Genomic DNA, 23,842 nt, shown 5'->3' with positions numbered 1-23,842 from the left:
GTCATGAGAGGCAAGAAACTAACTGCCTTTGTACTGCTAGCAATCATTGACAAATTATTAAGCAACTAATTAATGTTTTGTATACATATACATGTTACTTTGAATTGCATTTATTATTTTCCACTTAGATTTTAAGGAAGTTTGTATCTTTGAGTTTTAAAAAAGACAGTAAACCAACTCGGACTTGTATTTTGAGGTTTGTTTCTCTTTGAAAAGAATAAACTGATGCTTCATGGTAAAATATAATTGAAGCATTTTGGATTGATTATTATTTCATTAACGTCAAACTGCATTTGTAGAAATTCTTAAACTTAACTTTAATAAATTTATTTTTTAATGAATACATCTTCTTGATTAGGAAAGTCTGACAATTTTTGTATTGTTGTATATACAGTCTAATCCTTAACACTTTCAGTGATTACTCGAGGCTAATTACCTATTTTTACCTTTTGACACAAAAACAATAGCAGGAAATGGTGACTTCCTTTTTTCTTGGACTTTTCCCATATTAATTTCGAGTTTCTCAGACTTTTTCCCTGTTTGTATCTATTTTGTTAACAGAAATGTCCACTGAAAATTTTTCGAGATTGGCTTTTTCAAAAAGTGGAAGATTCCAAATTTTAACGGGAGGGACGAAAGAGGGTCTGAAAAGTGGGAGATTTTGACTCCCGCCGGAAGAATCGCATGTATGCTACAGTATGTACCTATATATGTCGGTGAGACAGCAACTTAACACAAACAAACCCAATGATAGTATATTTAATTTGCATTTGCAGACTCTGGTTAATAGTACAATGGTTTATAATTGTATGGCCTATATTTACTAATACTACCATTACAATTTATGATCTATTTTGCTTTTTTCCAGGCAAGTCTTGATGGCGAGAGAAACAATGAGAGGAGTGTTCCAATCCGTCGCGGTCGACCCCCAAACTTTACGAGACAAGATACCTCCAGTACTGAAGGGGCAGGGCCTAGAAATGACATGTCTCAACAGAGAGGAAGAAATATGGCCAGTCCAAATAATGTAGAGGACTTCTTTTCTGAAGCTGGGGTATGATATCAGAAGTGTAAATAGATAAAAGAAGATGTGGTATGAGTGCCAATGAGACAACTCTCCATCCAAGTCACAATTTCTAAACAGTTAACATGTAGGTCAAAGTACTGTCTTCAACTCAGAGCCTTGGCTCACACCGAACAGCAAGCTGTAGATGGTTCAGACACCTACCTAATCATGTTAATATTTTCTGATACTTTTAATTTAACTTGAATATTTTATTTTCATCCCACATTTGCCCAGTAGAAATGAATAGAATGATGAGAAATTTGGTCAGCAGCTCCACTGTGATGAATTTTAGCTCTGATCTGTTAGAGTTCTTCTTCCTGCTTGCTGCAAGTCTAAAGAAATGAAACTTCTTGTTTTAATATCAAAATAAGAAGATGTGGTTTGATTGCCAATGAGGCCAACATTAAAAATATCTTTGTTTCCCCTCTCCCGACTGAGGTTGTTAGGGTATGGGTAGGTAGGTAGGCAAATTATTTTATTTTATTCCTTGATATGGTTTTCTATATTGGATTTGTACAAAATTCAACAGGTAAGGCTCAAGTCAAGAAAAGTGGGGTATTCCCTGTATTCTAATTCAGTGTACACCACAGTTTTCTGGTGTTAAAAAAAAAACAGTATACAGGGACCTTCTTTTTTTTCCTATTCATTTAATTTAATGAAATCTACAAAAGCGCACATTCTACTTGTGATACTAATGCCTATTGATAGCAAGTGTTTTTTTAGTTAAAAAATCAAGCTTATTTCAAGTCTAATTTGATGCATAACTCACAACAAAACAATTCCTTTGTTCACCAATTCATACCTTGATCATCAATTATGAGATGACAAAAAGATACATGTATGTTAATCACTTGGGAATTAAAATTCAATGAATAAAAATTTTCAATAGAAGTGAACATAATTCAGTTATGTTCAGTTACACCTGGATCATGCAGCTTGGTCAATTGATTCCCAAACAAAGATTTGTATTTTTTTTTCGAGTTCTAGAAGAAACAAGGCTTCCCTTTATATTCATGTTTTGTATTTCCTAAAATACTTTTAATAAGTAATACGAATTCTACTGATGCATGTATAACGTTAAAACGTGTCCTTTTGTAATTTTCATGCCATAAATTGAAAAAGGAAATCCAATTTAAACTGTTTTTTTTTTACACCAGAAAACAGGGACGTTCCCTGAAAGCAGGGAATACATGTATCCCACATTTCCTGACTTGTGCCCAACCTGTTCACAGACAAAGTAGATAGATTTTAAAGCACGAGTCAGACCATTTTTACTCAAAGTCTTTAAGATTTTATCCTTTAAACAGGAACAGAGGTTAGACACAAAGCAAATCAAGATGCACTCAGCGGATTGAAAGATGCTTCATTTTTTTTTTCAAAAAAAGATCACCCTTGCAAACAAACAAATCGTGTGGGAAAGCATTTTGTTTGTTTTTCTTGATTCCGAATCATGTAGACGCTTCAATGCAAAAATACCTTAATTTAAAACGCTCGTTGACTACAGCATCGGAAAGGTATCCCCAAAACCAAACAATAGTTGACTTCAGCATCGGAAAGATATCACCAATAACCAACATAGCAAAAAACAAAATAGTGGACAAGAATGGCCAATAAAATTTTTCGGGTAGCGGTGATTTTACCGGGTCAGACGTGTGAGGGGAAACAAACAATATTTTATTTTTGGCCTGATACAACTTTCCAACATATTCCAATGAAGTGAGTGTAAGCAATTTATATAGGCAACCATACAGTCTTCAACATTGAAAAAAAACAAACCCATACCGAATAGTTGACTATAATTGTTACTTAATTTTCCAGCCCAACCAAGGAGAGATTGTAGGAAGATTGATGCAGATAAGAGACTATATAAAACAGGCTAATGTGATGATAGATGCACTAAACAAGTCTGGGAACCCGGTAAGTTTGGGGTATAATGCCATGTTACCTATTGTAACTAGTATTGGCTAGAAATGGAGGACTAAAGGTTTACTTAATATGTGAGCCGAGTAAATGACAACGGTAATGGACAAGCATCAGTTGATTTGATTAAATGTTTACTTTATCTCACTGTATATACTGTTCAATTTTTTATTTGCATTTATTGTAATATTTAATTGTAAAAAAAAACAAAATAAGTGAGTTTAATGATTACGATTTGAAGAACAATTGGATATAAATAATGCATTCAAAAATACAGAAGTTATTTTTGTGACAGTATTTAGTACTTTTGACATGTGGTTGAGTAAAAATCTCATTGAACCATAAAACTGACCGACAAAAAAACAATTTAGAATTTTATCTGGGAAAGCCCGATAAATCTGATTTGTTGCGTAAGGACTAAATGTTTACTGGACCAAATTTACTTCTAGCAAAAAATTTGAGGACTTCAAAATCACTGTGATTGTTGCATTTTATGCTATTTTAGACTGAACACAGAAAAGTGGGTAAATTAGCCCAAGTGGTTGCCTCATTGAAGGAACAAGAGAAAAATTTGCTTGATAATCTAGAAGAACGCTGGGTTAGTGATGCGTTTTAATATATTATTTACTGAAATTGGAGATTTATGCTGGAATTTGAACAAGTGATACCAAAAAGTACAAACAAAGTGACTTGGTTAAAAATCACTCTTGCTGGTGGTTTTTCACAGTGAAGGCTTGTGATTGTGGGTGAATCACTCTAAAATACCTCCCTGCATAGATTAAGAAATCGGATATCTGTATGTTTAAATTCCAGCATCAAATTACATGGTTATATGTAGAAATTGTCAGTGTGGTCCTCAGAAATACCATCATTTGTACCATGCATATTTTCTCTAGCCTCAGCCAAAGATTTCATAAGCTGATACTCTTCAATGCTCATTCAGTATATGTTCAGCTTGTTTGTTGTATTCACTTGCCACAAAGACTTGCAAGAAATATTTTACAGTACTATCATAAAAACCTGATAATCGGTACAAGTATATGACATTGTGTTTCTGAGGAGCCATACTGACAAATTTTACAATGTAATCCTTGGTTTACAGCAGATTTCATTGAGTATGTAGCCAAAGGTAGTATCTTTGGTTAGCTTGCTTGTTAGCTGAACCGTGAATTCATTATCAGGTCAGGTATACTACCCTTCTTTCGAAGTAGCTTAGTCCAACAGACAGATAGATTGGTTATCTGCCGGACTAGTCTACTCTTAAAGGAGGGTAGTTTACCTGACCTAACAATGACTTCACGGTTCAGCTAACAAGCAAGCTAACCAACGATATTACCTTTGGATACACAATCAATGAAATCTGCTGTAATGTGTGAGCATGATTTGTGAATTTTGTTTTCCTTACTACAGCAAGCTCATAGGGAGGACCTAGGAAAATTAAGAAAACTTGCAGATAGCCTTCAAGAACAAGAAAATAGTTATTTGGGCCTTCTTCAGCAGGCCTTGGTAAGTAGGTTTTCCAGCAGGAATTTAGCCTAGTTCCTTTGTATACACACTCATATATCTATTCATATTCCTGGTGAGTACACAGAAGGCTTTTCTTTTAGGATTTTATCCTACATGTATGTATAATAGGGATGGAAATGAGCAAGGGCCTAGTAGCTCATTGTTTGAAGAAGTCATGATTTTTTAAGAATTGTTTCTAAATTTAAGTTCCTACATTGCTTCATTTGTAGTTGTGAGCTCAGTAAAATACAGGCTTGGAGACCACTTCCATTTAAACTAGAATCAATATGACAATCATACTAAAAAAAAAAAACAGTAAATTTTATTGCTGATATATGCTTCTTGATTGATTCATTGAAGGCTTTGACAATAGTAAATTAACCTGCACACTCCTATAATCATGCATATTTAGATTTATTCGTCTTATTGGATTACAAAATGTACATACTGCATGAAATATCATTTTAACATGCCCATTTAAATAGCATAAGGTATTTCCTATTATTGACACTAAAATTCAAAGTGGAGTTCTTTATAAAAAACAAACTTTTTTCCATGTTAAAAAAGGTGATTTTTTTAAACATATGTAATTATTTGAGTTGTCATTTTGAGCAAATATTTCATGGGTATTCTATATAGGTTGCATTTCTGTAAATATTGACAATGCAGTCTCCCATAGGAACTCCTTTTACAGCTCAAACTGTACCACTTTTACTATGAAGTTTTGAAAAAAATCTTATCCTAGAATTGAAAGTTCATTTGCACCACAATTTTTTTCAAAGGTCAAAATATTGGGCTGTGCGGCATATTTTCAACGTTTATATGCCCTGAACTTCTCAGAGTTTAAACTAAGTTAACAATAATTTTTCTTAACTACCCCTACCTCGAATGAAAGGTTAGCACAGATCTCAATGTAAACAATATGCACATGTAAATGTACTGGTAACATTCCCAAGTTATGTCTCTGTGAGATGGTACACAGAGAGCATAACTGGTAACCAGTATGTAAACAAAATTAATTTTCTATGAATATTCAAGATTTCCACAAAAGAGGCATGTTTTGAGAATCAGCTGTATTTACAAAGTGCAACCTAAAGTATTAAAATAATATAAAAGTTACAAACTTACAAATATTTGCCATCATCACATATATTAAGTTTTTGAATGGACAACCATCACCCATCGTCTGTTTCGGTTTAAACATTTTTTTCTCTCAATCAGCTGAATTACATTAAGTACATTAGGAATTTACAGTGACACTCAGTTTATAAAAGCGTACTTATTAATACTTAAAGTATTAATGAGTTGTTTTATTTCAGACAATGAAGGTAGAAAATACTGCTGTGGACGGTAGAGATGATGTGCCCCGCCCTGATTCAGCAGAGGACAGACAGTCTGTTGACATAGATGTTAAATCAGAGTCTGACGAAACAGCTACAGTAAGTTCTAACTCTTGGAGGAGGATTTGTTTTGGTTGGGGGAGGGGGATGAAGAACAAATGGTTTGATTACTGTTCTGGCTCAATAATTGTCTTGATTGAACTCTGTTTTCAAGATGATAGTGGTTCTATGACCGCTGCAGTTTGATAATTTGTGTTTTGCACTAATCATTTTAATTTTGAAATGTTCTCTTTTGATTTGTTTGGTTTTTGACTTATGTTTAGTTCCATTACAACATACATGTAAATTATTTACATTTGAAAAAAATTAAACCTTAAATATAATCATTGAAAAAATGTTTGGATCAAAATAGAAATTATTGAATTTGTCTCGGATATTAAAAATTAAAAAATATAAAATTCTTTAGACAAAAAAATAATAAATTAAAATTTATGAAAAAATGTTGTAATGGAATAATGACTTTAATATATTACTCTTATCTTTTTTTACTGTGCTTAATATTGTAGTCTCTGATTGTGATAACGGGAATAAAAAAATACTGTAGTTACCAAATTCAACAACTAAAAATCAACTATCATTTTATATTATGAAATATTCAATCAATCAACCATTTACTGACTGATGTTTTTATAGATAAACCCTTTTAATAAAAAGGTACACACCGTGCATTTCTCAACTAGTTAACTTTATATAAGTTAATATTGGAAAAAATTCATTGGCCAAATTGATATTGCCATAAATGGTTATCTTTTTAAAAAGAATGTAGTTCACTGAATTTTATATTCTGCTATGAGTGTAGTCTTGATTTTTCCCTCATTTTGTTGATTATGAAATTTTATACAAACAAATTTCTCACTAAACCAATCAAAATTTTGCAATGGTCATTTCCTAGCAGTAGGGAATCATGAGTACTTAAATAACATGATACATTTCACCAACAAAAAAATATTTATAAAAATACGTAAATTTCCTTCTCTTCTTTTCTGTAACAATCTTCCCCTTTGCTTAGTTTTGCAAGAGTTACTGTTCTTGTGGGCAAGTATTTCGATGAATAAATTCTGCAAAGTATCTTTTTAACAAAAAAATTTCTTATTGATGAACTCAAATTGATTAGAAATTTTTTCAATTGACTAAAATTTGCATTACAATATATTAGAATCTGCATTAATACTTGTTCTAAGAATGTAACTCTTACAAAAAGAGGTATGAAAAGAGCTCTTGTATGTACATGGATGTGTTTCCTTTTAAGGAGCGCAGTCCTAGTGCATCATCTCGGCCAAGAATTGAAGATAAACTTGGTATGTCTGAAGACGAGGATTTAGATGACGGCACTTCTCCATTCTCTAATGACAGAACACTAATACCAAGTCGAAACTATGACCAGGTATGACCCCACAAAATACTATTAGTATATGCAAATTTGATAGGGCTATAGGTTTAGGTAGTCCAACTTATTCAAGCACCACTGATGAGTCTAAAGTTGATGAAACAGTTGTCTGGTGTACTAAATGAGTGGTATTTTTGAAAAGTTTGATATAGATAGATAATAGTGTCTTTATAGGATATGTTAAGTCCTTAGGATTTACTTTGACGTACTGCTATAATTTAACAAGAAGTTTGTTTTTTCTTCAATGGCAATAAAACAATCTTAAACATTGTATTAAGAATTAATGTTTTTTTTTCTCTTTATTGATGCATCAATCGGATGAAGGGGAGAAAATGAGAAGGCCATTTACAAATAATACAACAACTTTTTCCTTTACTCATAAAATTATAAAAACAATGGAATATTCCAGAGGATTAAGTCATTAATTCTTCTTCTGTGTCTCAGCCTGATGTGAATAGGAACACCTCTATATGGAATTTATTAAACTTGTGGTACTGGTTAATACTGAAATTGTTTGTTGTGAATAAAGTAAACAAGCTCAATTAATTATACATGTTATATGCTGCAAATCTGTCAATGTTTTATCATAAACTGCTTTTGTTTTTTCTTTAATGTATTTTGTTGTATATGTTTTGTGGTTTTATTTATTTCTGTTTATTTTATCTGTTTAAATTAGGTTTATTCACTTGTTGAAACTAGCAGAAATAATGTTGTGGTCTTCACAATGTTCAATATTTGCTTGATATGTCTAAGACATATGTCTAAATGTCTGAATAAGTTAGAAGGTTAAAGATTGGAGTATGCTATTTATATTACGGCAAGCTTATTTTCATTAGCGATCAATTATTAATTGGCAAGTCATGAAAACAACAAATTCCTGCTGGTGATTAATGGTTACAAAGACTAGCTAGTTTGTAATGATGCAATGGAAAGTATTGATATGATTTTTGTGACTTCTTGTTCATCTAGTTATATAATTAGCAGTACAACTTTGGTCACCTAAACCTTATTTCATATAAATATTTACTCTACTTAACAGGATAATGATGTTGATGAAGGTGATCCAGAAGGTGATTTAATGGCACTGCGGCAGCAACAAGAATTACTCCAGAAACTATTACAACAGAAAGAACAAGTGAGAGATAACAAGAAATATCAATTTTCCTTGGTGTTGAAATGTATAAAGGAGATAATTGTATTGTATTTTTATCTCTAACAGCATTAATTTTTGATTTGATGGTCCCAAATTGAGTTTACAGGCAACACTCTTAGTGGTGCCAGAACCAACTATTTGCAACCATCAAATTACCAATTGATGTCGTTTGAGCTTTAAATACAATATATTTATCTCCATTCTATTGAAAACTGACAGAAAACAACATCAAATCATACATTAAAAATCTTGCGCATACATTTTCATAACCATAATTGATGTTATGAAAATTGGTGAGGTTTCCAATCAAAATGAAGGCTTCAAAGATATTGCATTAGAATTTGGATTAATGGATTTCATCAGTGATAAAACCACACAGAAAACAATAGTTATTGTATTTATTCAATGAGCCACTAGATGTACTTCGGTCAATGCTTTTACACCCCTATGAAGTTACAAAAAGAAGCATTCAATACTTATAATTACATTTTTTTAGCAATGATCATGAAAACACGAATTTTATTATTGTTTCATTTATTTCACCTGTGCACTTTATTGTGGGACCACATGTTATCATGAATGAAAAGTTTTATTAAGCAATGCAATTGCTTACGAAATAATGATGTGCAATTAGCCAATCAGAATAAAATATCATAATGAAACTTGCATCTAATGTAATTATTTATTCAATGAGCCACTAGAACAGAAAAAAGTTAAGATAGATTGACCAATAGGAGATAAATCTGTGGAAACGTTTCGTTTGGTTGGCAATAATTGATAATAAAATAACCATCACCAAAATAAATTGAAGATTCATATTTATATTGAACCTTGAATCAGTGCAACTTTTTTTCAATTATCTTTATTTATGATATTAGAATAATCTATTATTAAGATAGATTATCAGTAACAATATCAGTCCAATACAAATCAAACCAAGGGAGATAATGAAATAAGTTACATAAGAGTTATCTTTATATTTACAGATGACAGCATTGAAGGAAAGACAAAGATCTTTGATAGCTCTGCAGAAAGATGCTGAAGCCAAACTTAATGAAGCTAGAGCGTATGAAGGTAGGAGAGAAGGTGAAGATAATTTTATTACTCTTGGTGACACATTATTTTTTTAAAAAGTTTTGGGGAAAAAGTGACGAGGAGGGGTGTCAAAAGATCAACAGGTCAAGATGTATTTGATAAGATATTTTTCAGATTAATCAGACAATTACATTTGGAGTTTTTATTATGAAATTTCTCTGTTTTCTGTTATTATCTTGTAAGCAATTATAGAAAAAGAAAACAGGAAAAATTTCAGCAAATTAAGATATACTAATAAGTGTAAAGAGTTATTGCCCTTGAAAGATGAATTGTATAACAAAAAGTTTTGTACACAAACTATGTTAGATATAGAGTAAATATTCATGAGTCTAATATGTTTAGCTAGTAGGACCTACATATAAGACAAAAAACTAAACTTGTCTTTTCACCTATATCCTTTTAAAAAGAGTTATTGCCCATTATTTTACAAAAGATGATTTTACTCAATTCAAAAGTAGTGGCAGAAACTATGATAAATGGCACATATAAACATGCATTAAACAGCAAAATAATCATTGATTCAAGATCTGTGCAAAAAATTCCAGGTGAGCAATTCAGGCTCTCAGGAACATCTTGTTTGCTTTGTTTTCTTGCTGCTTGCAAAGATAAAGTAATTTAAAATTTGAATAATCTCTAACTCTTTATTAACAGCCTCCATGAACAGTCTAGGAGGACAGCAGCCTCAACGTCAGAATCGGCCAGCTGCTGACAACATATTTGCCAACATGGAGTCTGATGGTACACCTAGTTCCCTACAAGACATTAGACAACATTTTAACCTACTGAGGAACGAGCTGAAGGAGACAGTCAGTGCTGGTTCTAGAAAAGTGGAAGTATGAATAATATATTAATTTTTAGCGGTTTTGGTTTACATATATTTTAAGCAATCAACAAAAAAGAGGGCATACAGTATAACCAGTGTTCAATATCAATATAGACAATGTAAATGGTAACAGTTAACACTTAGGACTGTTCCATTATTGAATAGGTGTGGTCAGGATTCCACAGGAAGCATTTGTTTATATTCGATGGGTCTCACTGAGATATAAACAGCAGATTAAAGATTGTATTTGACCATAAGTTTTATAGACGGCAACGTTTAAGAAAGTTTATAAGGTATTTACACGCAAAAAAAAATTCAGTCGGTCAGATATAAGACTGCAGTACTGAAAATTGTTTATTTAGTCTTAACATTGAAAATAAATATTTCTTGTAACTTAAACTGAGAATATTTTAACCAATTATATAAATTAAAATGATTTTTTTCAGAAAAAAGACGACAGAACTCGTCAGAGTAATCCCGCTGTAGAAGCTGCGGCCAATGAAGCTGCAGCTGCATTAGATGACAATCGTTCACAGTTACAGAACAAACTAGAGGAGTTACACGAGAAAAAACAGAAGATGGATCAATTACTACAGGAGTTACAAATCCTACGATCGGAAAGGGTAGAAGATATAATGAACAATGGACTACAGGATAATAATAGTAAGTACTTAGATTGAGGGCAGCTGATTTAGATTGTTATACTGTATATATGGCCATATGGGTTGTTATTGCATTAATTTTTGTTAAATTATTTTCCTTTTGGATAGTTTTAACTTTGGCTGTGTTTAAAATTCATGTTTTATGGGATTTTTCAATGTATTGAAACAGTGACACATAGAATAAATTTATCTGAAACAAGAAAATTCACTAATACTTGTGTATGGAATGTCTCTGTTGTATTCTGTATCTAAGACAGAAAATTGCTAAAAAGTATTTGTATATTTTTAATGAAGTATTATTATTATCTTATCTGAACTTATTTGAATATTCCTTTGATATTTTTTATTTGTTCTTGTAATTTCTAAAACTGTTAGAAATGTGTTTTGATTTATTTTTTGGGTCACAATCTTGAAAATATCATGTTTTCACTGAGTCTGGTTCTGGATTACTATAGATATTACTTTACCTGAAATTTGGCATCTACAATTTGTCATTTAACAAGTTCTTGGACACTTATTTTGATGAAATAAATAAGTAAGCAGTGACATTAGCTTAATATATTTGAATACATTTTGTTTCGATTTTGCTGACCAGGAAACTACAGTCATAAGCTGTGCAATTTCCATATAATGGCCCAGATATGCCATTGGATGATTATTTATATTAGACCCTGTTTTCAGTTTTGATTTCCTATTTAAGGTACCAGTGCAGCTGTACCTAGAACAAACTCCCAGATGAAAATATCTTCCTCTGAAGCTGCATCACAACATGCTGAAGCCACTGAACATGATGCTGAAGATGTGCTCAAAATGTTGGAGGCTGAAGAAAAATTTAGGTAAGGACACGTCAAATTAAATTGAAAATAAAGTTTAAGGATTTCAGACCTATTCTGGTCTTGTTTTTTCTTATTTTTTTTTTCTTTCATAATCTAGATCATGTAGACTGTAATTTGCATTTCAAAATTTCAATTAAATGATGTGGGGACAATGTTCTTTCAAGAAGAATACAATCTTTTGCTGATCTTAAGTAATAAGGGGCAGCAATTCCATCTTTAACATTTACTTTGAAGTACGTGTGCCTTGTGGAGGTTGTGAAAGTATTGCAGTACAGCAAATTGTGTTTATATTAATCTAAGGAAAGAAAAAAAAAAATACATGAATTTGTAGCTATAGTCTCCTAGATATGTGTTGTTATTATGGAAAGTGACAATATTTCTTCATAAGGTAGGAGTGAAAAGAAGTATTAGATTGTGGATGTTAATCAATTGCTATAAATAAAGTTTTACACAGATTTGAATAAGAATTTGTCTTTTTATACCCCCGCTTTAAAAAAGGGGGGTATACTGTTTTACCTCTGTCTGTCAGTCCGTCCCATGAAACTTTCGTCACATTTTTCTCAGGAACTACACATCCACCCTTTCTGTAATTTGGTATCAACATTTATATATGTCAGCCATACCGTGTGATGCGTTTTCAGATTCATCACTTGACAACTTCCTGTTTACCGAACACTTGTCTGATTTTACACATGATAGCCAAGTTGAAAATTTTCGTCACATTTTTCTCAGGAACTACAATACAAGGATTTCTGAAATTTGGTTTCAGGATTTATATAAGTCAGCTATACCGTGTGATGCGTTTTCATATTCATCACTCGACAACTTCCTGTTTACCGAACACTTGCATATTTTTTACACTATTAATATTATCCACTTGCGGCGGGGGTATCATCAGTGAGCAGTAGCTCGCAGTTTCACTTGTTTTATCTATATTTATATCATATTGATCATCTTTGAGTATCAACACTTAAATAATGATATCGTAACTTGACTTTTCTTCAGAAAATTGAAAGAGGTGAAAGAGAGGCTGAATCAGTTGAAATCATTGATGTCGTACTACCAGACAGCTGAGGAAGATGGGAATGAAAATGATGAGAGAGCGGCTTATCAAGGTCGTCTAGAGCAAGGGTCAATACCTGTCAACAATGAACAGTTAACGTGAGTTTAGAAATTAAAATATACCAAGGTTTTCAAAATCATGGATAGCTGTTGTCAGTACAATTTAACAGTTCCCAGATGATAGATATAGGAAGATGTGGTATGAGTGCCAATGAGACAACTCTCCATCCAAGTCACAATATATATATTGTTTTTACATTTCACAACAACATCCTGAATGACTTGATTTTTTCCAATTAAGTCAAATTACACTGATTTTTTCGTACATTTCCTTTTTATATCAAAATAATTTTTATGCCCCATTTATTTTATGTTTGTATTCCAGCTTCTTACACCCATTAAAGCAGGTCAATATAATGATGCCATGTGCAGGAGTGGTTATAATAGTATTAAGGTGGTACCCAACACTTTCACTAAAATTAATTTGGCTCGTTTAATTTTCATAAAATTTTGTCAAAGTATTTACTTTGACACTTAAGGTGGTACCTAACACTTTTACTAAAATTAACTTGGCTCGTTTAATTTTCTTAAAATTTTGACAAAGTATTTACTTTGACCCTTTGACAAAAATATAAAAATTTCAAAAAATTTGAACCAACCGTTTAATCAGAAAATTGACACTGGTTATATAGCAGTTTGACAAACACTTATTTTGATCATTGAGAAGCTTAATATTCCCTTATGAACACAACGTCATTAAAACGTTCTGCTGATTTTACAGAGTTATCTCCCTGTAGTGTTAGGTACCACCTTAAACAAAAATATAAAAATTAAATTTTTTTTAAACCAACTGTTTTGTCAGAAAAGTTACACTGGTTATATAGCAATTTGACAACCACCAATTTTGATCATTGAGAAGCTTAATATTCCTTTTACAACACAATGTTATTAAAACGTTTAGCTGACTTTACAGAGTTATCTCCCTGTAGTGTTTGGTACCAACTTAAACACCAGCAATCAATCAATCAAAGGACACATATATTAATTTATACATGAAGGCAAAGTTATTACAGTGAGGTACTAGTAGAAAAAGTTCGCTCTGGAGATGATGTGGAGATGAGATCTGTTATTTACTGTATTCTTATATTTCAGTGAGGTACCAGTAGAAATAATTCGTGCTGGACGTGCTGTGGAGACAAGATCTGATGATGATAATGAATCTGAAAGTAGCTCTGCTGAGGAGGGGACAGAATCTCATCTCTCTAGTCTTGGTCCCTGGGGTGATGACCCAGAAATACAAGAAAAAGTCAAGTACGTAAAGATTTAATTGAGGACATCTTTGAAATATTCATTGTTGATAATAAGATTATGTTATGTATATGTCAAGGACAAAGCAATCCAAGAACCCCTAAAAACAAACTTCTACTGGTCAACATATAGTCTACAAAATCAATAAGACAGCAACAAAAATGCTTTAAAAATCAAATAGATAGATACTTTAAAACTTAATACAAGTTGTATAATGTATATTAGCCATTTGACAGTTTATGGCTGTTTCATAATTAAACGGATGAGGGTATTGAGAGGCACCCTTATTATTACTCCAACCACCCTTGAAATAAACAAAATCGTCTTACTTAATTCTGATGAAAATGCAACCACCCTTATATGTTTAATTTGGTTTAATTTGAGCAACTCCAAGCCTTTCCTCCTGGCTGGACAGCCTTTATTATATACATTGTATTGTCTGTGTATTGTAGGAAACTAAAGGCAGCAAAGGACAAACTAAAACAGTTACAAGATCTGGTGTCCATGGTACAACATTCTCCTGACGCTGCCCAGCTGTCGTTACCAGAAAACCTAATGGAGCTGGCAGGAAGTCTAGATGATGGGGAGTATGCAGAGGTGATGGACAAAGGGACAGAACTCAGTGAGGGAGAAATAGCAAACGACCAGGAGGAAGAAAGGTAATGGCAAATAGTGTAACATATTATGGTAACCTTGAAAAATTCAGATTCAGTCCCTTTTAATTAGTAATTGCCCCTCTACTAAGGGCCTGATTCTTTATAGAGTAGAAATGTTTCATGGCTCCAAGAATTTGTTTTGAGCTTTATGCATGCAAGAGCTAATCAGGTGATCAATTTGTGTAATCTAGATAGGTAAATTGTGAGCTAATCTGAATGATCAATTGACAATTTTTAGGCGTTCATGTGCTAACGTAGAGCAACATTATACATGTATGACAACTCAATTACTCAGGTCTATATCATGGATGTTCATTATTTTAATTATTATGCCTCGGCCAGCCAAATAGTATTTAAGAATTAATATTATACACTTTTAAGTTTAGACAGTCAGGATCAACAAATATTACATTCATATATTCTCTTCATACCTGTAAAATGGAATATCAGTGCCATGGAGTGGAGTGGAGTGATTGAATTTATATTAGATATGCTTAGTTTAATCAAATATATAACATTTCAGAGACACATTTTATGCAGCTAAGATGCAGGAACAGATGGATGAGTTAGATGAACTGAAATCTGAACGTCAGAGGTTACTGAACATACAACAAGAACTACAGACTTTAAATGCTAGATTTCCTGTAAGCTTGATGTTATATCTGTCTAAACTAGAATAATTTTTTTTTAAATTGAGTTCTTCGATAAATTCTTTATTTACCTTGTAAGCCAGCACTTGAAAATCTGACTATGTTGATTTTGCACATAGTATGGCTTATTCTTAAAACTTTTAACACGTTGAGATAGATAGAATAACACAGACTTCAAAAGATCTTCCTTCAACAGTGTATTCCCCAAATAAAAGATCACTTTCTATGTTAAAAAAAAAACCAACAACATTTCTTCACCATTTCAAATTAAAAAAAAAAAAAGAAGTATATATATCACAAAAAATAAAATTGAGAATGGAAATGGGGAATGTGTCAAAGAGACAACAACCCGACCAAATAAAAAACAACAGCAGAGGGTCACCAACAGGTCTTCAATGTAGCGAGAAATTCCCGCACCCGGAGGCGTCCTTCAGCTGGCCCCTAAACAAATATATACTAGTCCAGTGATAATGAACGCCATACTAATTTCCAAATTGTACACAAGAAACTAAAATTAAAATAATACAAGACTAACAAAGGCCAGAGGCTCCTGACTTGGGACAGGCGCAAAAATGCGGCGGGGTTAAACATGTTTGTGAGATCTCAACCCTCCCCCTATACCTCTAACAGTATTTTCAAATAAATTAAAAAAATAATTTTGAAATTTGTAAGAAGAAAATTAAATAATTTAGATTGCAAAAGCATCTTATCTTTTAAAATCGATGAGCACCTGCAGTATTGCAAAGTACTTATTGAGTACATAATCTATTACAGTCAGAGGTTGCAGAAGGAGACCAGGAAAGAGATGCAGAACCAACTCATAAAAGACACAAACAATCTAAACAGATACCTGATGAACCTGAAGTTGAGGGAAGTGATCGAGCACCTGTTGTCACATGTAAGTTGAGTACCGGCAATAGGGGCATCTTATTTTATTTAGTAATTGTATTCCACCATATTTTTTTCAGTTTGTTGCTTGTAAGCTTTATCCAAATTAGTGGTATATAAGGCATTTTTATGCTCCATCAAGGGGCATAATGTTTGTCGGTCTGTGCGTCCATTCGTCTGTCAATTCGTACGTCTTTCTCATTTCAGGTTAAAGTTTTTGGTCAAAGTAATAATTGATGAAGTTGAAGTCTAATCAACTTGAAACTTAGTTCACATGTTCCCTATGATACAATTTTTTTTTATTTTGATGCTAAACTAGAGTCTAATTTCACAGTCCACTGACATAGAAAATGTAAGTGTGAGTGGGGCATCTGTGTATTAAGGACACATTCTTGTTTTGTACTATCCAGTTGTTACATGTCAAAAGATTGCACTTGTTACTTGTGGGGCTCTTCTGACTTTTATTGGAGATATCTCCTCACAAGAAATTTATTTGCTAATTTTGTTTGAGAAAAGGGATAATACAACAAGAATCACACAATTATATTATTTAAGATACCATTTATAAAGCACCTGTTGTGTATCTCGTTCCTTTCGTATTGATAGCAACTGCAAAATTAAAAAAAAAAGTAGAGGTATGACTGCCAATGAGACAACTTTCAATCACAGACCAAATGATATAGAATTTTGAAGCTTTAAAGTATATTTTACAAAAATATGAACTATCTATATGACTGTGTTAAAATCATTTTATAATTCTCAATATATTTTCAGTTTCCTCCAATGATGAAGTTTATGACAAAATGAGAAGACAGAGGATGCTGAGAGAGGAACTACGACAGAAAAAGAGAGAAGTGGAAGCTATAATGAAGAAAGATGGCTCTAGGAAAAATTATGGAAAAAATCAGGACGCTCAGAGTGACACAGTGTCTTTCTCAACTGATGCATTTGGGTAAATACTGTCATACTTTGGATTTATTCATTTTCGTTGGAGTCAATTTTTCGTGAATCATGGAAATGTGATAAATTTCGTGGCTATTTTATTTCATAGATTAGCCAAAGTCGCATACAACCTTAAGGGGGTAGACCTTGGTTTAGGGAGATAACTCTTTAAATCAGTTAAGCGTTTGTAAAAGTCAAGTTCATCAATGTTTTTTAAGCATTTACCTGAAACAGATTAAAAATAATCTATGTAACCTAGAAGCTTAGAATATGTTTTTGAAAATGGTTGACACAAACGTACTGATGATTTTAAGAGTTATTTATAAATGTGTCTTTTATTGAACATTACTTTACGTTACATATTCCTGGATATTTAGTTTCATGGCAATTTTTTTAACATTAAAATTCAAGGTTTACCAGTACCGAAGAAATCCACGAAAATTGGTATCCAACGAATAATAATAATTCCACAGTACACTGATTGATCTTGTTTTCCCTTCTTCAAAATTAGAGTTGAATAGTTTTATAAATGACTTGGAAATTCCAATTAGATTTTGTAAAATAGGACATTTTGAATAATCTTTGGAAGGAATATTTGTTTGAATTAAGGAGATCTAGATGAAGGGCAGATGTTCATGAGGTAAAATTCATTTGTGAAAGAATTTTATATTTGTATAAATATAAATGGAAATGTCTAGCAAAAGTACATGATGAAAATTCCTGACAACAATAAAAACAAAATCAAGTGCAGAGAAATATCTTGATCTCCCTTGATGCAGTGGTATAATCTATATGCATTTCATTTACTGGACTATATACTAAGAAAAGTAAAGCATATATCTTCATGTACTTACAGAGGAGCAGCCAGTGCTGATGCTACCATGGCAACTTGGGGAGGTTCCACAGTAGACAACATGGAGAGCATCACAGAAGATGGAGTAGATGGGAACCAGGCTAGTGATAATGATGAAGTGGATGATGGTGAGTAGATTAGGGGACCAGGTAAAACGGTTTCAGTAGACATGGCAAAGGGTAGTGAGGATGAGGAGTTGAGGGGATCTAGGGTAGAAATTATGAAGTTAGATTGAATATAACACAAGTAATTATTAACACATAAAAAAAACCTTAAAAACGAGTAGTAAACAATTCCTTCAAACTTTCAATTAGCCTTAATTAAGGAAATATTTTGAGAACATAGTCAGATAGATTAAACTTATGATACATGTATATGGAAATTTCTCGCAAGGTTTTAATAATTGAATATATTATATCCTCCATGGCAGGTATTGAAGTTGAGCTGAAAATGTTAAACTTGAAAGAAAGAAAATACATAGAATAACAGATTTTTGTCAGAACTACATGTATGTAAAGCATGGGATGACTGACATATTTCAGTTTATTTGTAGGATATCCCAGTGATGGTATTGTACAGGTTGAAGAAGAAGAGGAGGAATTTGACAATGAAACTTACACAATTGAAAATGATGTACGTCAGCGAAGAATGGCTAGAGCAGGCAAAACCAAACAGAGGACTTATCCTCGATCTCGTACTGAACCTAAAGGTAGATTTTACCTGACACAGGGTTTTAAATGCAGGTCAAGGACATATGAAAGTTGTGAGAGAATCTAAATTACAGCTGAATGATTTTTGTCAAATTCACTTTTCCATGGTTTAGAGTGAATGTTTTAAGAGCAAAAAAACGGGTCTGGACACTTTTCCTTTAAAGTAGACTTGCCATTAATATTTCTTTTATTTTTAAAAATTCCAATTGGGAACATATTTCTATTCTTTAAATATTTTTATTCTATAAAATCCAAAATTATTTTATAAACCAAATCTGAAGTTCAGTTTATCTGGACAGAAGTGTGCTTTCCATGCAGAAAGTAGTTTTCAATGTGTCAACATTTTGTCTGATTAATTGCATTGAATGTCAGTCAAATATCAGAGTTCCTGAAATCATGAGTAACATTGAAGTTGGTACCTAACACCTTGACTAAAATTAATTCGGCTTGTTTAATTTTCATAAAATTTTTAAAAATATTGACTTTGACCCTTTGACAAAAATATCAAAGTTTCAAAAAACTTGAACCAGACACATTTAAAAAAAATGATTGGATTTATAGCAGTTTGACAAACACTCACTTTGATTATTGAGAAACTTAATATTTTGTAAACAATAGAATTTGGTTAAAATGTTCAGCTGGTTTTACAGAGTTATCTCCCTGTAGTGTTATGTACCATCTTCATGACTAATTTCAAGAAAAAAATGAAACCACAGTAAACTTAAGGTGGTACCAAACACTACAGGGAGATAACTCAGTAAAGTAAGCTAAACATTTTAATTACGTTGTGTTGTTCTCAATGATCAAAATTGGTATTTGTCAAACTGCTATATAACCAGTGTAATTTTTCTGATAAAATGGTTGGTTCAAAATTTTTGATATTTTGATATTTTTGTTAAATGGTCAAAGCAAATACTTTGTCAAAATTTTATGAAAATTAAATGAGCCAGATTAATTTCAGTGAAAGTGTTAGGTACCACCTTAAGTTAAACAGCATGGTCAACACTGCACTCCAAATGGTGATCCTGCTTGTTTGTTTTTACTCAGAACCAACAGGACTGCTTGTTTTTAAGAAAACTGATATTCTTGTAATTGCCATCAAAATTAATTTTCTATATTTTAGGTGGGGCTCGACCAAAGCAAAGAAGTTTTTCAAAGAAACAAAAGAAGAGCAGACAAAGACAAGAGGTTTGTAGGGTGAGATCGATGTTGAATTACATTTTTTTAGGAATTGACTTTAACAGACTTTTAGTCTATATTTAAAAGGGATTTTTTGATCAATTTTGTAAATTGCAGTTGACAGAATTCTAATTGAAATGACCTGTTGTCAGAAAATAGACATGATGAAGTGTTTTTTTTCATAAGAGCCTATATGCCCATAACATGTAGTTCAAGTACACAAAGTTACCCAGAATAATGGAAAAGAAAGGTTGGTGTTAATAGTTCAAAACACAAAATGAGAGCACTGAACATGCATGTAAAAAGGGCAGGAACACAAAAAAAAAAGTAAAAAAAAACCAACTCTTTTCTCAAATTCAAACTAAAATTTTATAACAACTTGTTTGATTTACGATTTTGATATAAAAAGAAATGATGTTCCCATTTAATTTCAGAATTTCCGATCAGCAGAGGATATTATTCAGGATGATGAACCAGCATCTTTACAACAACAGATTGACAGACTTACAAACTTGTGCCAATCTTTGTTACAGAGAGACACACCTGGCCCTATAATGCAACAGTCTCCTGCAGGTAAGTTACTGAACTATTAAAATAGAATAACTTACCAATAAATGTCTTTAGGATGAGAGAGGTATATGTTAACAAAACACAAAAAATTAACAAAAATTGATTCAGCAGAGATCACTAAAAATTTGTTCAAGTGAAAACCAGACCTACACCATCTCATGATATTCAGTCGAACTCCAGCCTATGAAATGCAATGATGCACGCTTTGTTATATCATCAGGCTATGGGTACCAGCAGAACCCAGACATTCTTATTTTTATATTCTCTATACTGTTGATTCATTCATTTTCGTGGGTATCAAATATCGTGGATTGCAGAAAACTTGCATTTTTGTGGATATTTGTTTTTCGTGGTTTTGCCAATCACTATACAGAGCCTATTGAAAACATGTTATTGCGTTAAACATTTGAATTGGTGGTTCACCTCTTACCGTGAAACCAACGAAAACTGGTATCCAACAAATAATAATGAATCCACAGTAAATCATGTAATAAGTCCCCTTGCTTTTTTTCTGGCTATGGGTACCAGCAGAATCAAGACCTATCTTGTAGTATCTCATGTAGTATAGCTCTCTTGTTTTATTTTCAGGCTATGGGTACCAGCAGAACCCAGACATACAACAACAATTCCAACAGCAGCAAAGTTTGATGATGAATCAATGTCTACAACAAATGTGTATGCAACAGATGGAGTTACAGAATCTCCAACGGCAACTCAACATCTTCACCGACCCCTACGGTGGCGACATACGGCTACGATCTCTACAGTCTCTTCCTACAGACAGTCGCAACATGTCGCCTAATCTTGAATCTCGACAGCAACCTTTTAGTGTTCAAGTTCCTCAATTCCCTAGTAGTTACTATGGCAATAGGCAAAGTAATGATAGCTCTCCTCAAATGAACAATGAAGGATTGTTGGTGAATCGGTCAACGTACGGTCAGGGTAGTGGGAAGAAAGCATCTAGTGGTGGTAGGAGTAAGAACAATTATGAACAATATTATTCTTCTGAGAAAAAGGAAAAGTCACAGAAAAATGTACAAGAAAGAAGTCAAGAATTCCAAGATACACCAATGCCATTGTTAAATTTTGATGAACAAAGAAATAGACGAAAGTAAGTGTTGTTGTCTGATAGTAGGAAAAATCTTGAAATCGGTAAATTTTTTGAATTTGGCAACTCAATATGCAAATCAGGCCTCGACAATAACACTTGTCCGATTGTCCGGTACCAGAGGTAAAAAAGGTCGGACAAGTAAAAGCTATACCAAGGTTGTCCGATGGGACAAGTAGAATAATTCTGCAGAAAATAAATTTTAATCCAACTTTGATGAACAAAGTATAATTATTAACAAAAAAACAAGAAAAGAAGATTTGTTTGACATCTTTCCTTTTTAAACTGAAACTAATTGAAACTTTTTATTTCTCAAGACCCCTCAGACTTGCAATCGATAATTTAAAACTGGTTCTTTGTCAAGTACTTTTAACAGGTAAAAAGCACACTTTTCTCGTAAACCAGTCTTACCGATCTCATTCAACCATGCGCTTTTTAGATAAGGTAACTTTAAAAGACAGTTTGTCACCAGCTCAGAAATGATTCGGCTCCAAGTTTAATAGACAGTTGGGCACCGTAGGAGACATATTTCATAGACATGATTAATAGACAGTTTGGCAAGGCAGTAGACATTTCTGGACCAAGACAAATCAGAACCTCTTTTCCTACCTTAGTTTGTTGCTTTATAATAATTAATACCAATGTCCATACTGTATTTTTTAAGAATGAGGAAATTATTTACCATAAAAATCATCAATCATGTTTGATCTTTATGTAGAAAAAAACAATACTTGCAATGTAGTGACCTATAGTTGTTAATTTCTGTGTCATTTGGTCTTTTGTCTCATTGACAATCATACCTCATATTCTTTTTATTGATTGCATTTGAATAAACTTTTTTCAACTTAAAAAAAAAAAGGACAAAAATCCAATGAGTGTCCATTTAGAGGCCAACCTCATGTGCAAAGTATGAAGAGACTTAAGCATTGATAAAAACTAGAACCTAAGTCCTGTGACACAACTAAATTCAGTTGTTCATGGCTCATATCTTTTAAAAGTATTTCAAAGGATATAAATCAAATTCTGTTCATTTTTTTTTAATTCATTTTGTTCCTTGAATCAACTTGAAATGCAAAAGGTTAATATTAAGATTATTTTTGGACAAGTTACAATTTCATTCGGACAAGTAAGTTTTGGTATGTACTTGACAAGTTGAAAAAAAAGTTATTGTAGAGGCCTGCAAATGATACATATACTACATGAATTTATTTGTTTTTGTGGGTACTAATTTCGTGGATTAAAGAAAACTTAGATATTTGTGGATATTTAATTTTGTGGTTTTGTTGAAGTCTGCATTAAGGGGTCAGACTTTGGTTCAGGGAGATAACTCTTTAAATCAGTTAAGCGTTTGTAAAAGTCAAGTTCATCAATGTATTTTAAGCATTTACATGAAACAGATTGAAAATAGTCTATGTAACCTAGAAGCTTAGAATATATTTTTGAAAATGGTTGACACAAACGTACTGATGATTTTAAGAGTTATTTCCCTTAACCTAGGTCTACCTCCTTAAACTCTAAAGAAAATGTGTTATTCGTTTAAACTTTAATTTTGTGGTGTATCTGTACCCACAAAATCCACAAAAAATCAGAAACAAATGAATAATAAGGAATCCACAGTATTATAGATTTAAAAAAGATCTTTTTAACATTAGAGTAAAAAGAAAATTCTGGTTCACTGATCTAGCCATTCATCTATCATGTCTATCTGCTTGTTCATTTGTACTGAGTATCATATATATTTTGGTTTGCAAACCATGTCATCAGGTACTGTTCACTTTTCAAAGGACATTATAAATTTTAGAGCGGAAAAGGGAAATGTGTCGAAGGCCACTAATGGGACTTCAACACAGCGAGAAAATCTAGCACCTGGAGGCAGGCCCCCTAAACAAACATATATTAGTTCAGTGAAAATTAATGCCATAATTAACTCCTAAACGTATCTTATAGTGGGTTATTTTTGCAGGTGTAAAATTTCACGATTTTCATTGAATAAAGTATGAAATATTTGGACGGTCATTATTTTGGTGGATTCAAAACTTTTTACTTGATTCCTTTGCAAGTGCAGTTT

The 23,842-nt window shown here is 32.4% G+C and overlaps 1 protein-coding gene across 8 annotated transcripts in view; it reads left to right on the top strand.

Annotated features, from left to right (window-relative positions):
- LOC143042677 (pericentriolar material 1 protein-like) overlaps nucleotides 1-23,842 on the top strand; it is a 46,741-nt gene that overhangs the window by 5,717 nt on the left and 17,182 nt on the right. For 4 of the 8 annotated variants that reach the window (XM_076215104.1, XM_076215101.1, XM_076215097.1 and 1 more), the window contains 21 exons: nucleotides 869-1,054; nucleotides 2,885-2,983; nucleotides 4,397-4,492; nucleotides 5,812-5,931; nucleotides 7,142-7,276; nucleotides 8,319-8,414; nucleotides 9,419-9,518; nucleotides 10,179-10,360; nucleotides 10,797-11,013; nucleotides 11,713-11,848; nucleotides 12,854-13,009; nucleotides 14,063-14,221; nucleotides 14,671-14,877; nucleotides 15,398-15,518; nucleotides 16,299-16,422; nucleotides 17,187-17,364; nucleotides 18,211-18,335; nucleotides 18,761-18,916; nucleotides 20,041-20,114; nucleotides 20,531-20,669; nucleotides 21,255-21,777. In XM_076215104.1, the coding sequence (XP_076071219.1) occupies nucleotides 869-1,054; nucleotides 2,885-2,983; nucleotides 4,397-4,492; nucleotides 5,812-5,931; nucleotides 7,142-7,276; nucleotides 8,319-8,414; nucleotides 9,419-9,518; nucleotides 10,179-10,360; nucleotides 10,797-11,013; nucleotides 11,713-11,848; nucleotides 12,854-13,009; nucleotides 14,063-14,221; nucleotides 14,671-14,877; nucleotides 15,398-15,518; nucleotides 16,299-16,422; nucleotides 17,187-17,364; nucleotides 18,211-18,335; nucleotides 18,761-18,916; nucleotides 20,041-20,114; nucleotides 20,531-20,669; nucleotides 21,255-21,777 (3,329 nt within the window). Of the gene's footprint in view, nucleotides 1-868; nucleotides 1,055-2,884; nucleotides 2,984-3,491; nucleotides 3,585-4,396; nucleotides 4,493-5,811; nucleotides 5,932-7,141; nucleotides 7,277-8,318; nucleotides 8,415-9,418; nucleotides 9,519-10,178; nucleotides 10,361-10,796; nucleotides 11,014-11,712; nucleotides 11,849-12,853; nucleotides 13,010-14,062; nucleotides 14,222-14,670; nucleotides 14,878-15,397; nucleotides 15,519-16,298; nucleotides 16,423-17,186; nucleotides 17,365-18,210; nucleotides 18,336-18,760; nucleotides 18,917-20,040; nucleotides 20,115-20,530; nucleotides 20,670-21,254; nucleotides 21,778-23,842 lie in introns of all 8 variants that reach the window. The other 4 variants (XM_076215102.1, XM_076215099.1, XM_076215098.1 and 1 more) reach the window with 4 other exon arrangements.

This window comes from Mytilus galloprovincialis, chromosome 8, assembly GCF_965363235.1.
Source record: "Mytilus galloprovincialis chromosome 8, xbMytGall1.hap1.1, whole genome shotgun sequence".
NCBI classification, from domain to species: Eukaryota; Metazoa; Mollusca; class Bivalvia; order Mytilida; family Mytilidae; genus Mytilus; species Mytilus galloprovincialis.
This window is presented reverse-complemented; position numbering and strand designations above follow the sequence as displayed.